The sequence below is a fragment of the Panthera pardus genome, unplaced genomic scaffold (genome assembly GCF_024362965.1).
Source record: "Panthera pardus isolate Hobbes unplaced genomic scaffold, ASM2436296v1 HiC_scaffold_6, whole genome shotgun sequence".
NCBI classification, from domain to species: Eukaryota; Metazoa; Chordata; class Mammalia; order Carnivora; family Felidae; genus Panthera; species Panthera pardus.
In genome coordinates this window covers 95,669,572-95,683,136 of record NW_026526991.1, presented here as the reverse complement: position 1 = coordinate 95,683,136, position 13,565 = coordinate 95,669,572, and the positions used below count along the sequence as shown (strand labels likewise).

General features: G+C 46.0%; 1 protein-coding gene across 4 annotated transcripts in view; it reads left to right on the top strand.

Moving 5' to 3' along the window:
• Positions 1-13,565, top strand: part of ETV6 (ETS variant transcription factor 6) — a 248,801-nt gene that overhangs the window by 227,730 nt on the left and 7,506 nt on the right. For all 4 annotated transcript variants that reach the window (XM_053894836.1, XM_019451980.2, XM_053894835.1 and 1 more), the window contains one exon: positions 472-1,017. In XM_053894836.1, coding sequence (XP_053750811.1) covers positions 472-1,017 — 546 coding nt within the window. The remainder of the gene's footprint in view (positions 1-471; positions 1,018-13,565) is intronic.

Sequence of the window (13,565 nt, the reverse complement as noted above, 5' to 3'; positions counted from 1 at the left end):
ACTAGTAAGTGATTAATGGAAAGCTTGTGGTCATTCTTAGCCTGTCTAGTGTAGGAAAAGAATTTCAAGTATGTGCACTTTGTTTTAATTTTTTTTAATGTTTATTTATTATTTTTGAGAGAGAGAGAGAGAGAGAGAGAGCAGGAGAGGGGCAGAGAGACAAGAGGGAGATACAGAATCCGAAGCAGGCTCCAGACTCTGAGCTGTCAGCACTGACCCCGATGCGGGGCTCGAACCCACAAACCATGAGATCATGATCTGAGCCAAAGTCGGATGCTTAACCGGCTGAGCCACCCAGGTGCCCTTTTCATTGTTTTTTTAAGCAGCAAAAAAGACATTCCATATCCAGGGACGAAAGGTGCTGCCCAGCACACACACGGGCTCCAGTGCTCACTACCTTTATAACCACAGCAGGCTCCCTCTCCAGACAGCTCACCGGGGTCAGTGATGGTCTCTTCCTCTGCTCCACAGATAATTGTGTCCAGAGGACCCCGAGGCCTCCGGTGGAGAACGTGCACCACAACCCCCCCACCATTGAACTGTTGCACCGGTCTAGATCACCTGTCACAGCCAATCACCGGCCTTCTCCCGACCCCGAGCAGCGGCCCCTCCGGTCCCCCCTGGACAACATGATCCGCCGCCTCTCCCCGGCCGAGAGGGCCCAGGGGCCGAGGCTCCACCAGGAGAACAACCACCAGGAGTCCTACCCCCTGTCAGTCTCTCCCATGGAGAATAACCACTGCCCGCCGTCCTCTGAGCCCCACCAGAAGCCATCGAGCCCCCGGCAGGAGAGCACACGCGTGATCCAGCTGATGCCCAGTCCCATCATGCACCCTTTGATCCTGAACCCCCGGCACTCCGTGGATTTCAAACAGTCCAGGCTCTCCGAGGACGGGCTGCATAGGGAAGGCAAGCCCATCAACCTGTCCCATCGGGAAGACCTGGCGTACATGAACCACATCATGGTCTCTGTCTCCCCGCCCGAGGAGCACGCCATGCCCATTGGGAGAATAGCAGGTAGGTGAGCGCCGCCCCCCTCACGACCACTCCAGCCTCAGGGGAGACCTGACAAGCCCCGCTGTCTCCCCAGCTTTGCAGCTGGCCTCACACAGGTTCCCAATTAGGCGCCCTCAAAGGTTCTGTGAGGGCAAGCGGAGGCTTCTGCCTGAATGAAGTGAAATCCCTAATGGGCTAGTTAATGAGCCGCTGGGATGGAGTAGTTAATGAGCCTCAGAAATGTTAAGAAACAAATGTCCTACGTCCAGCTTACAAGGAGAGTCACATCAGAATCATGGCTAAGCGAAAACATTTAAAATAAAAGGTTTATGAGCATGCTAATGGCCCTGTCTTGAAGTTTCCAGCGGCTAATTAATGACCAGACACAGCATAAAGAACCTTTGTCTCAGATTCAGACCTGTAATTCTGTCCCGTGGGCAGTAACTCAATGTAGCCTTCACCTTGGGAGAAGGTGGGAGAGAAAAACACGATTGTGGTATTGGAGGCAGATGTTCCTGGGTCGTTTGGACAGAGGAAACCACTCCCGAATTCTTCTTCTTTTATGATGACAAGCCCAAATTTGCTTCCCTCAGACAAGAAACGAGTGGAAACCAGTGGGAAAAATCTACACATTGTGTTGTGCTCGTCTGCCCGTAATTTACATGAAGTCATCCCCCAGACACTTGTTCCTCCAGCCACTTGGCAAGGGCAGCTCTTTTCCGAGAGCATCTCTCTTCAGGAGACAGTTGTTGAGCACCTACTATGCACAGATAAATGCGTCAGGAAGTAGGGGGACACAGAGCTGATGGAACAGTTGTCTCCTCAAGGAATTTAATATTTACTGGCGGAGACAGATGGGAAAACCACTAACTAAGCTGTAAGGCACGGTGAAATCAGTCATATGTCCCATTCATTTGGTACACGAGCACTTATCGAGTGCTGACTGTGTGCTAGGATAATTAAGTCCTGTGGAAGCAAAGCAGGGAGAAGGTGCATTTTGACTGCAGGAATTGAGGAAGGGCTTTGCAGAGAGGTCGCTCAGGGCTGAAGGGGAATATGTGTTCAGTAACGGGAGGGAGGCACAGAGGAAGGAGAAGTCAGACCTGGTCAGGGAAAGGCAAGAAATGCCCCCTTCCTCCATGAGCTGTCCCCCAGGCCAGAGCCCCACTAAGCCCCAGGATGGAGCTGTGCTCCTAACAGCGTGACCGCACAGGGAGCTACAGGCTACATTAACTCCCTCTGCCGTGACGCATTATCCCTTTTTTATTTAAATTATTTGTTTCTAAATTTTTCTCTGGCTCCAGGTACACCTCCAGTGTTGCCTCAGTTTTACTGTTACAAATCATTTACATGAGTGTGTTGAATGAAGAAAATGAAATGGTAAAGAAATGTGACTTACGTTTGAAAAACCATGAAAAGTGAAATGATCTGTGTCTGGGATTTGATTCAAAAGGATCCCACGGCACTGGGGGTGAGGCATGGGTGGGGTGTACATAAAATAAGGCTGGCTGTGAGCTAACGGCTGTATGGCTGGGTGATGGATACAACGGGGATTCGTGTTATTTTTTTCTCTACCTTTACATATATGCCTATGTGTGTATGTATGTTTTAATCTAAAAACAAATCGTGAAAGGAAAAACATAGGGGGTTTATAAAGAAGCAAAGCTCTCAAACAAGACACGTGAATTTCCCCAGATGGTTGGAGAAAGAGGATGGGGTCAATACATTACTGTGAAGCATATAAATGACTTGTCTTACGCTTCCCAGGCCAGACCTTTCTTGCCTATACATACCCTTCGTGTCTTATTTCTTGCACGGTCTATACAGCAGTACTGGACATTTTGCAGATACTTTCTACTTGTTTCTCATTCTCCGGGTAGCTCTTAGAAGCCGCTTATTACCGCTATATTCATTTTATATGAAAAGTCATCTGGACCAGGGAAGCCACGGAGGAAACAAAGCCCCAGAGGAGCAAAGGTCAAATAGGGGTTGGGTAACAGGGGCAACAAGGCACTCACTGCTGTGCCGTTGGCTGCTGCTGGTAGTGCTGCTCTCGAGGAACCTGCCTTCCCCAGCAACATACCTCCTGTCCACCTCCTCCGTCACGCTGTCTTATCAGAGACTTCTAGGAATTGAAGATAAGCCCATCCATCAAGAAAGTTAAATGATTTAGACTTAAGGAGTTATTTCTCCTTATTTAATAGGTTTATACATTTTAAAGTATTAGTCTCTTAGAAATTGTGCTACAAGGGGCGCCTGGGTGGCTTAGTCAGTTAAGCATCCGACTTCAGCTCAGGGTCATGATCTCGCAGTTTGTGGGTTCGAGCCCTGCGTCAGGCTCTGTGCTGACAGCTCTGAGCTTGAAGCTGGCTTTGGATTCTGTGTCTCCCTCTCTCTTTGCCCTTCCCCACTCATGCGCGCTCTCTCTCTCTCTCTCTCAAAAATAAACACTAAAAAAAAAAATTTAAAAAAAAAGAAATTGTGCTACGATTTTTTAAAATCTTATTCCTAAACATCAGAATTGTTTCGTGATGGAGTTAGCCCCATCAATAAGACACTCCATGGAATATCATACCAGCCCAGTGATGAACCTTGGCACCCATGGATGCCCTTGTCTCTCTCAAGAACACACAGAAGAGGGGAGTCTATGCTTTTCTTTATGACCCTAGGAAGTCAGAATATTCACATAAAGTAACCCTAGGGCCCAGACCCTTTGAGGAATGCTCCTCGGTCTGATAGAATCTATAAAATTATGATTAATTAGCTCTAATGATATGCTCACAAGTTTAAAAGTCTCCAGATGTAAGTATTAACTAATTTAACCAAATCCAGACCAGCTGATTTAACTGCAAGTCACTGTTTTTCTCAAGGGTGAAATGATAGGGTTAGAAAGTCTACAATCGAACACTTTGTCTTGATTCTAACCCTCCGAAGCGAACTCGTCAGGGCTCCATGCCCTTTTGTTTCACTTGGGATAGCCCTGTCTCTTCTCTCCTACCCTTCTAGTGTCTTTTTGGACCACCAGATCCTTGTAAAATTCTATTTCTTAGGGGCCAAACTCATTGAGTAATTCCTGTGTAAAGTGTGGCATTACTGAACAGCCATAAAAATCCTTCATATCTGTAGAGCAGATACGAATACTGCGAAAACTTAGTTCCTGAAGCTTTTTGCACAGCACTGCCGAATGCCATCGCCAGAGGGTGTGGATGGAAACACCGCTTATGAATGCGGATCAAAAAGGGAAGCCAGATTTCTGTCCATTCGGATGCCATTTGCTCAAGTACTTTGGGATTTATGTATTTGGGAGCTTGCTGTGTTTGGGCACTGGACTGCGTTCGTGGGGGTGGGGTGTGCCAGGAGGTCTAACACACAATCTTGGAAAATCTTGAAAAGGCTGAATGCAGTTGGCGGTCAGTGTCGTGTGTGGGGTCTGTGAAGGACTCCCGTCAAGTACTATAGGAGTCAGCGTCGGGGTGTTAGGGAAGGTTTCGCGGAGGGGCTGGCTTTCAGCTGGGCTTAGCATGCTTAGAATATGAGCAAGTGAAGGTTAGAAAAAGAGAGGTCATTCCTGATGGAGAAAACTCCAGAGCAAGGTAAGGTCCAGTATATTTTTATCTATTTCAGGTAGAAATATAAATCTAGGACTCCAAGTCCATTAAAAATCTATCATATTTCATCATTCTTTTTTTCCCCTCACTTTCTAATATCACTGAATTGGGATTTTATCATACAGTTTGGAGGTGATCTGCAAAGCTATGATAGTTTACTTAGGTATTGGTCTTGTAGAAGAATTAAAATAATCACTAAAAGAGAGGCGCCTGGGTGGCTCACTCGGTTGGGCGTCCGGCTTCAGCTCAGGTCATGATCTCACAGTTCGTGAGTTCGAGCCATGCATCAGGCTCTGTGCTGACAGCTCAGAGCTGGAGCCAGCTTCAGATTCTGTGTGTGTCTGTCTCTCTCTGCCCCTCCCCTGCTCGTTCTCTCTCCCTCTCCCTCTCTCTCTCTCTCTCTCTCTCTCTCTCTCTCAAAAATAACTAAACATTAAAAAATTTTTTTAATAAAAAAATCAATAAAAGAAATGTAGGAGGTGGTAGACAGCTTAAATACAAACCACAAATTAGATCTATTTAAACATAGCATGTACCTTATTTTTAAAGGTATCACTTATTTTTAAGAGGATAAGAAGGACTGCTGTTGAGGTTAATAAGTGAGAATAGCCAGAGTTTATGGGAGAGGATTTAATATGGAATAGAGTGATCCAAGACCCCTGGGTTCAAACTTTTTATTGAATAGCCAGTGGTGTATGTAACAGTGAGCAAACTGCTTCTTTCTTTAAAAAAATATTTTTTTTTTAACATTTATTCATTTTTGAGAGTGAGGGAGACAGAGTGTGAGCAGGGGAGGGGCAGAGAGAGAAAGGGAAACACAGAATCCGAAGCAGGCTCCAGGCTCTGAGCTGTCAGCACAGAGCCCGACGCGGGGCTCGAACTCATGAACCACGAGATCATGACCTGAGCTGAAGTCGGATGCTCAACCACCTGAGCCACCCAGGCATCCCCAAATTGCTTCTTTCTGGGCTTAGTTTCTATTTGTTATGCTCATGAAGGGATTGCGTGGTGGGGGCGGTAAGACATAGGGGGTTGGGGCAGCATCTGTGAACCTTCTAGCACTTTTCTCAGCCCACGAAAGTTTTACTGGTCTGTGCTTTGCCAGTGTGTTTCATATCCAAAGAGTATATTGGCAGTGAGCACCATAAGGTGATGAGACATAGCACCAGTGATGCCGTGAGTCATGTTTTTAGTACATATTGACATTCCTTCTTAGAACTCGGTGATTTCAAAGCCAGAAGGGTCTTTCACAGATGAAGAAACTGAGATTCAGGCACATCCAGAGTCCAGCCTTGAGTTTCCTCCAGTGTCCTTTCCAACACCCGTGTTTCCTTCTGACCTGGGACTCCAGAGCAGGGATTGGAAACTCTGGCCCGTGGGCCAAATCAGCCACCGCCTGTTTTTGTAAATCAAGTTTTATTGGCATACAGCCACACCCATTCACTTAGTGTTGTCGGGAGTCCACTCTGGCATTGTAACAGCGGAGTGGAGCGGTTGCAACAGAGATTGTATGGCCAACAGAGCCTAAAATATTTGCAGAAAACGCTGCAGGAAACATTTGCTGCCCCCCGTTCTATGGCATTGTTGATTCGGATGTGCAGCACAGTGTGCTTCAAATCCTAGGCATAACGTGGGATGCGGAAGTTGAAAACATTGTCCCCGCTCTCAAGGAATTACTTGCACTTTACAGCATGAGGCATGCCTAAGACATGTAGAAAGAACAATAACAAGTGATGTAAGAAAGGAGGCAAGTGCTAGACTGTAGGCTGTTTGCAGACCAGTCCGGAATAGTTGCAATAGCATCATGAACATCGATAAAATACAGTTAAGTGGAAGAAGTTGTTTCTTTGCATACCTGAGTTGTGCAGTTAAGTCATTCATCCATTTATTCAAAAATGATCACGAATCTGTATGTGCCAAGCCTTTTTCTAGGTGGCAGGGCATAGCATCTCTAGATGCCAAATTTTGTGTCTTTATTGACATAAGGCAGGATTCCTCTGATTCTGTGCCCTCAAACAAACTAAGCTCCTGCTTTGGTTTTAACTATCGACAGCCAAGTCTTCAAAGAAGAATTTTAAGTCGATTTGGCTTTCTCTTAAAGTTCTTCAATTCCATTAAAACCTGAGTTACCAGACTTCCTGTCTGCTTGTCCCTTCCCTGGCCTTTATCCAAAAATCTGCTACGGACACAAGTTTCATTTGTCGCACCGGTTTATAATCAATTCATCGTCCTTCATTTGCTGCACAAACGTGGGGATTTTACAGGTCTGTACAGACAGGTTGTTCCAAGTCCATGATCCATCCAAATAGAGAATATTTCTTTTCTTGTGCTTATCTCACAACTTTTGCTTAGCTCCCTGATTCTCTTTGCAAACATGAGCATCTTCATGGTTATCTGCAGCAGATAAGACATAAAATCCACCCCGCCCCCAAGCTCGTGCTCTCTTTTCTAATAACACACGTCATGGCAATCTTTCAGATCTTTAAAGACACTTGCAAAAATGTGCCTATTATCTCTCAAGGTTACATTTTAAACAGAAACAAAAAGATTCTCATCGAGGAGACACGGAGTCTCCTGTACTGCTCATTTGTCACCTGCCTAGAACAATGTACTTTCCTGATTTGGTTTTATTGACTGGATGAGTTCTGTATGCACAGAAGTTCAATCCTGGAAGCCTCTAACCTTCAATCAGATGAAGAAAAATAAGCTCCGCTTGGATAAGCCTCCAAAGAAGTTGGAGGCACATCCTCAGGGGCCCGGGGGGGCCAGGGGAAGTCACTCTGTACTCTTCCCCCTGCTTCCACGCCTACTTCCTCCCCCACGGTATTTAGTGCTGGCCAAGTGGTTTCCAGTGAGGCTCATGGACTTAATTATTTATTTTTATTAATGAGCCTCGGGACCAGCCTTGAAGGGAAAAAGCTTGAAGGGAAAAAGACTTTATTTTTTGTTGTTGTTAAGTTTATTTATTTTGAGAGAGAGAGGGAGAGAAAGCACGAGCAGGGGAGGGGCAGAGAGAGAGAGAGAGAGAATCCCAAGCAGGCTCCACGCTGTCAGTGCAGAGCCCAATTCGGGGCTCAAACTCACGAACCGTGAGATCATGACCTGGGCCGAAATCAAGAGTCGTCCATTTAACCGACTGAGCCACATAGGCACCCTGAGGGGAAAAAGCCTTCATAAAAGAGAAGTCTAAAGTGTTCAGTGTGAAAGTGACGAGGGGCAGTCTCGTTCCTGGGCCTCGGTGGTAAGATGTGCCTTTGCATGCTTGTGTGTAAATGTCTGTGTTTGAGGAAGAGAAGGACGGGTGTGGGGTGTTCCCATGAACCAGAGAGGCCCAGGGTTTCAGTACTAGCTAAAAGAGCCACATCATCCCTCACTGTCTCAGGCAGATAACCCTCTGCAGAACCCCCAGGGCTCCCGACCCGGGGTCCCAACCAACAGCTGGCCCGGAGTGTTCCCGGGGAAGCAGCGTGGGCCTGTGGGAAAGCGTGCACTCAGGAATAAGCAGGATTGGAATCCAGGTCTTGTCTCCAAACAGGGGCTTACTGTCCCTGAGGCCTGGTTTCCTTCTCCATCATAAGGAGAATACTAATACCCATTTCCGTAAACATTAAAAAAATATGTATTTTCTATTTTTAAAAAGGGGTGCTTGGCCGGCTCAGTCAGTTAAGCCTCTGACTTTGGCTCAGGTCATGATCTCACCGTCAATGGGTTCGAGCCCTGCGTTGGGCTCTGTGCTGACAGCTCAGAGTCTGGAGCCTGCTTCGGATTCTGTGTCTCCCTCTCTCTGCCCTCCCCCACTTTCACTCTCTCTCTGTCTCTCTCAAAAATAAATAAACATTAAAAAAAAATCTAATACCCATTTCTGGGCTCTGTTGAGTACTAATGAGACAACATGTAAATGCACAGCACCAGTCGGCTAATTACTGAGCACGAGAGCCCCTTCTCTGCTCCGTTTTTTTTCTTCGCCCTACTGCAGGGCTGCAGAGAGTGAGGGGAGGGCAGCGGGTACAGCTGGCCCCACCCCCACCCCACCCTACCCCAGAGCTGGCAGGGGCATTGACCTCGGAGGCCTGTGTCCGAGGCATTTGTCTCAAGTGACACCAGCCTGCAAAGGGCACCCCTTCAAGGCGCCCAGGTTTCCTTATCTCCTTGGAGATTCACCTCTGCGCTCCCTCTCACCCCCCGGGGCTTTGCTCGGGGAGTATCCCAAGTGTCTCCAGCTTCTCACACTGGCTGAGTCACTGCAGTTTATTTTCACTGCACTACCGAGAAATCAAAGAGCCCTGAAAGAGAAGGAAGTTTCAGGACAACGTTTTTACAAGATAAAACGGTCACAGCACAGTGGCTGGGCGGAAAATCGTAGAAGGAGCTCGGGGAGACTGGAAATTCCAGTTTGCTTAAGGACACACATTTCTGTAATACGACATGACTGCCCGACTGCTGGGAGGTAGGGATGCAGTTTTCCCGGGCTGCCCCCACCTGAGCAAAGCAGGGGCTGGGGTTTTAAGCTCAGCTCTGCCAGTGCAGCCCAGCCTCACTCCACGCCTTATGCAACCAGAGGTGAAAAGGGCCAACCTCGTTTGCAGCTTCAGTCCCCATGCCCCCGTGGAGTCAGGAAGCACAGATCTCTATCCCTCACCCTCACTTCTCCCCTACCCAGCTTGCCACCGTGCACATATGGTTTCTGTTTCCCTAAGCCGTGGCAGAGCGCAAGCAGTTGCCCATTGTAAACACACCTCTGTGTATCAGCACAGGGTTGGCTGAGCTGGATTCATCTGCTTCTAGGTAATGGCTGATCTAGAATTGGGGGTGAGCGGGGGGGAGGGTGGGAAGCAAAAACAAAACAAAAAAAAACCCCAGACAAACAAACAAAAACAAAAAACCCTGAGCTGTGCATGTTGTAAAGCTCATGTTCCTATAAGCAGAGTTTCTCAAGCTTGGGACTCGTGGTAATTGGGTCAAATGATTCTTTGTTGGGGAATGGGGGAGAGCTGACTTGTGCATTATAAGATAGCAGAATCCCTGGCCAGTAGTGTCCTTCACGCCAGTTATGACAACCAAAATTATCTCCAAACATTGCCAAATACCTTCCCTACAGGGCAAGATTGCCCCTGGTTTAGAACCACTGCTCTCAAGCAGAGGAGTAACTTTCTATTTTGTATGTTACTTAGCTGTTTTGTTGCTGAACCTGAAATAAATCCATTAATTTTTTGCAATAAACTTAAGTAAAAGAGGGACACTCACCGTCTGGTGAGTTGGTGATTATACCCACGGAACTCCAGTTTACAGACCTTCATTTAAAATTCCATTTGGGCAGTTAGAACAACATAAAATTACTTTCTCAGAAGCTTTCCCAAAATTTTAATTAACCACCATCATTAAACATTCCCTTTGTCGATAACTTGCCCACTCAGATTTTGAAACATCAGCTTTGTCTAGCATGATTTTTTTCATTAGAAACTATGTTGGTTATGTGTGAATCGCCCATCTTTTTACAGTCTCTGCTCTGCGAGCGTGTACAATGAGTCTCTGGTAAGAGACAGACGTGGGAGTGGAAATATTTCTCCTTAACCACAGGAAGGGAATTTTTACAATGCCTTTTAGCTGTGGGTACCCAGGGCACCTCACCCAGCAGGAAGGAGAGAGAATGCTCTCTGCAACCAAAAAATGGCACGTCACTTGAACTAAAACCCTTTTATAAACTTCCTCTCATGGAAGAGACAATCCAAATAATGGACATGTGTTTAAAATACCCATGTGCCTTCATATAGAAGGCCCTTTAGTTTAGGAGAAATGCACTTAGAATTAATGAATACTTTGTAATATAAAATTTTTTCACATGCATGTTCGAGGGTTACATCATAGGATAATCTTTTATTTATAGAGTTTGGTGAATTTATTAAGCATTTTCATTGATGATCAAAGAACATTGTATCTGTGCAGATGTGGATTTTGACAGAGCTGAAAAATTGCAGGTAGACTATGGTAATAACCTCCAGAGGATCTAGGGAACTAAAAAGGTTCTGCCTTTTATTTAATTGAAATCTTAAAAACAAACTAACTCACATGGCTGAACTTTAATTGTTAAAAAAAAAAGAAGAAGAAGAAGAAAGGGAAAAAAATCTCTTGTATGATCAGGCATTTATTTTTATCATCTGGAATAATTTTTAACTAAAGAAACAAAACAATCAATTCAATAGAGTTATAAAAGCCACTTAATACTCTGAGTTTGAAACAACTGCTTTATGTGTGCTTTATGCCACAAAATTCCTGTTGCTACCTCTGTTAGTGACTGAATAATTCAATATGTCTTGAATGTCAACATATTTTTATTACTCAGCTAATGTTGGCTTTGCTGGATTAAATGTCATTTAAAGTGATCAGTGGCAGCTTGTTTGGGGTTATTTTCACATTTATGAAAGGGAAAAGTTTGCAAGAATCCAATGTTCTTGAAACATATAGGTGAAGTCTATTCTCCAGTAAGCCCTGCCCTTCATTTATCAACCAAGGAGCAGATAGCATTCCAGATCTTTTTTTAAAAAAAAATTTTTTTTTGAGAGAGAACACATCTTCAGGGGGCAGAGGGAGAGAGAGAGAGAGAGAGAGAGAGAGAGAGGAGAACCCCAAGGAGTCTCCATACTCAGCACAGAGTCCAACGCAGGGCTTGATCCCACGACCCAAGCCGAAATCAAGAGTCAGAGGCTCAAACCAAATGAGCCACCCAGGCGCACCCCTCTAAGATCTTTTTTAGGAAAAGGTTTACATAAAGATCCCAGTTTGAAGCCCCTGCATGGACCCCAGTGCTGGTTAAGCCCTTGCTTGGAGAAATGGTCTGGTTCACACTGCACTGTTTTGTGATAAGTAGAAGGTACCACAACAGTAAAACAGAAACCACAGACACAATGAAAGTGAAAGTCTTTGTGCGGAGGGGATGGAAGGACCATCCGCTTTATACTTTAGCTCCAGTTGGCCGAGAGGTGAGAGGACTAGCAATATATTGTTCACCTTCCTATGGGCACAGTTTCTTTATATCAAACTGTTGAAGACAATCCAATAGTTCATTACTATTCAATGTTAGTAAAATGAACACTTGAGAGAATTGAGTCCCGATCCAGGTGACACCAAGCCCCTGCAGTGAGGATGATTTCTCCCATGTGGAGGAGCGATATAGGAGTTAGACGCAGACCCCCTTTGTTTTTCCTTCTAATTTACTGGCATTCTATGCGATAATATTTGGTTTTGTCAGAGGTTTTCCAACTGGGAGAGACTGGGGGGGAATGTAAATGCATCTGCCATTGTATGATGGGACAAACACTGAATCCGCAGCTCAGTCCTCAGTTTTCCATTTGTAGTAACAGCGTTCCAGGGCAAGGAAATGGCAAGGAGGGTTAGGGCCCATTGCCTTCCCCACTGCTTTGCCTAGAAATAGAGTCGTCCTGTTACAAGAGCCTTAAAAATGATCTGGGGGCACCTGGGTGGCTCATTCAGTTAAGAGTCCGGCTCTTGGTTTCTGCTCAGGTCATGATTAGTTCTACTCCCGCATCGGACGCTGTGCTGACAGTGCGGAGCCTGCTTAGGATTCTCCCTCTCCCTCTCTCTGTGCCCCTTCTCTGCTCACGCTGTCTCTCTCAAAATAAATAAATAAAAACTTTTTTAAAAAATGAGCTAGAGTCTTCTCAGTCTTCTCAGTGTGACCCTGACTTCTCCAGGTACTTTATGGTGCTCGGATTGGGTCCCCCACTCTCTCCCTCTGGCTGGCAGGCGGGTAATAGAAGTGGCTGGCCATTTCTGTCCCCAGAATGGGGTTCAAACTCGCAGAGCAGCTGGTGTCTTCAACGAAGAGCACCGTTTGTCCTTTTCTAAAACACAGTAACTTGCACATTCCATTAATGTTTAGACACAGATAATGGAGGGGGGGAGGCTATAGTAAAGAGATTTATGGTCATTTCAAGTTTAATGTCAGTTTCCTGCAAGATTAAGCTTCTTAGAAAATGCCACATTTTATGCCAGTTCCTTGCTTGGGCTGTTCAGAGAAAAGGCTGGATTTCATAAAGCTTACACTAAACAGAGCTAAACCTTGTTCTGGAAAGGCCTAAAATTTTACAGATATCTACCTGTTAACTGGCTTCTCTGAGAATAGAAAACCCATCAGGAAGAATGGTGGGGCACGGGCTTCAGAGTGGTGCAGAGCCTGGAATCCTGTGTGTGTGTGCATCACTCACGAGCTGTGCCCTTGGAGTAAATTACCAAACCCTCTAAGCCCCAGCTTCCTTGTCCATAAAATAGGAATAGCAACAGCACCTGCCTCAGAAGGTGTCCTCAAGGTCAAGTGCAGCACAGTGCCTGCTAGTAGGCTACCCAATACGTAGCATTGTTGCTATTTTCATTACTTTCCCTTCACTTGCAATATCACTAATGCAGTGATCCTGTAAAGTATGTGTGATTCCCATTTCATATATGAGGAAGCAGAATCTCGGGAAGATTTAAGAAACCTGCCCAGGGTGACCTGACTCAATTCCCCTTGTGAATATACTCCTGAGAAGGGTGTGTTTCATTCTCTGGGAGGTGCATGTGTTGGCTCTAAAATACTCCACGTCCCAATTAGACACTCCCTGCCCAGGTGTGCTGGGCCTCACCCAACATAAGGAAGTCAGCACACTGTAGTGCAGGAGCCCAGGAATTCATATCCCGGCCCCCTCAGGCCTCAGAGGGTTAGGAAAGACGCACGACACGTGCTGAGCACATACACAGCGTTCGGTAATCAATCATTCACGACCAGCCATTCTGGCTCCAGCCTACCAAAGCTCCCCAGAGTCAACAGTGAAACCCCTGAAAACTGGAGTCTCTTACTCTCATCTGGAGACTATTCCAAAAGTACACATCGATAGGACGTGTCTCCATCCACCCAACAAGGGGGCCTGGAGGGCAAACCACAGACCATGACGGCCCAAATCCAGAAAG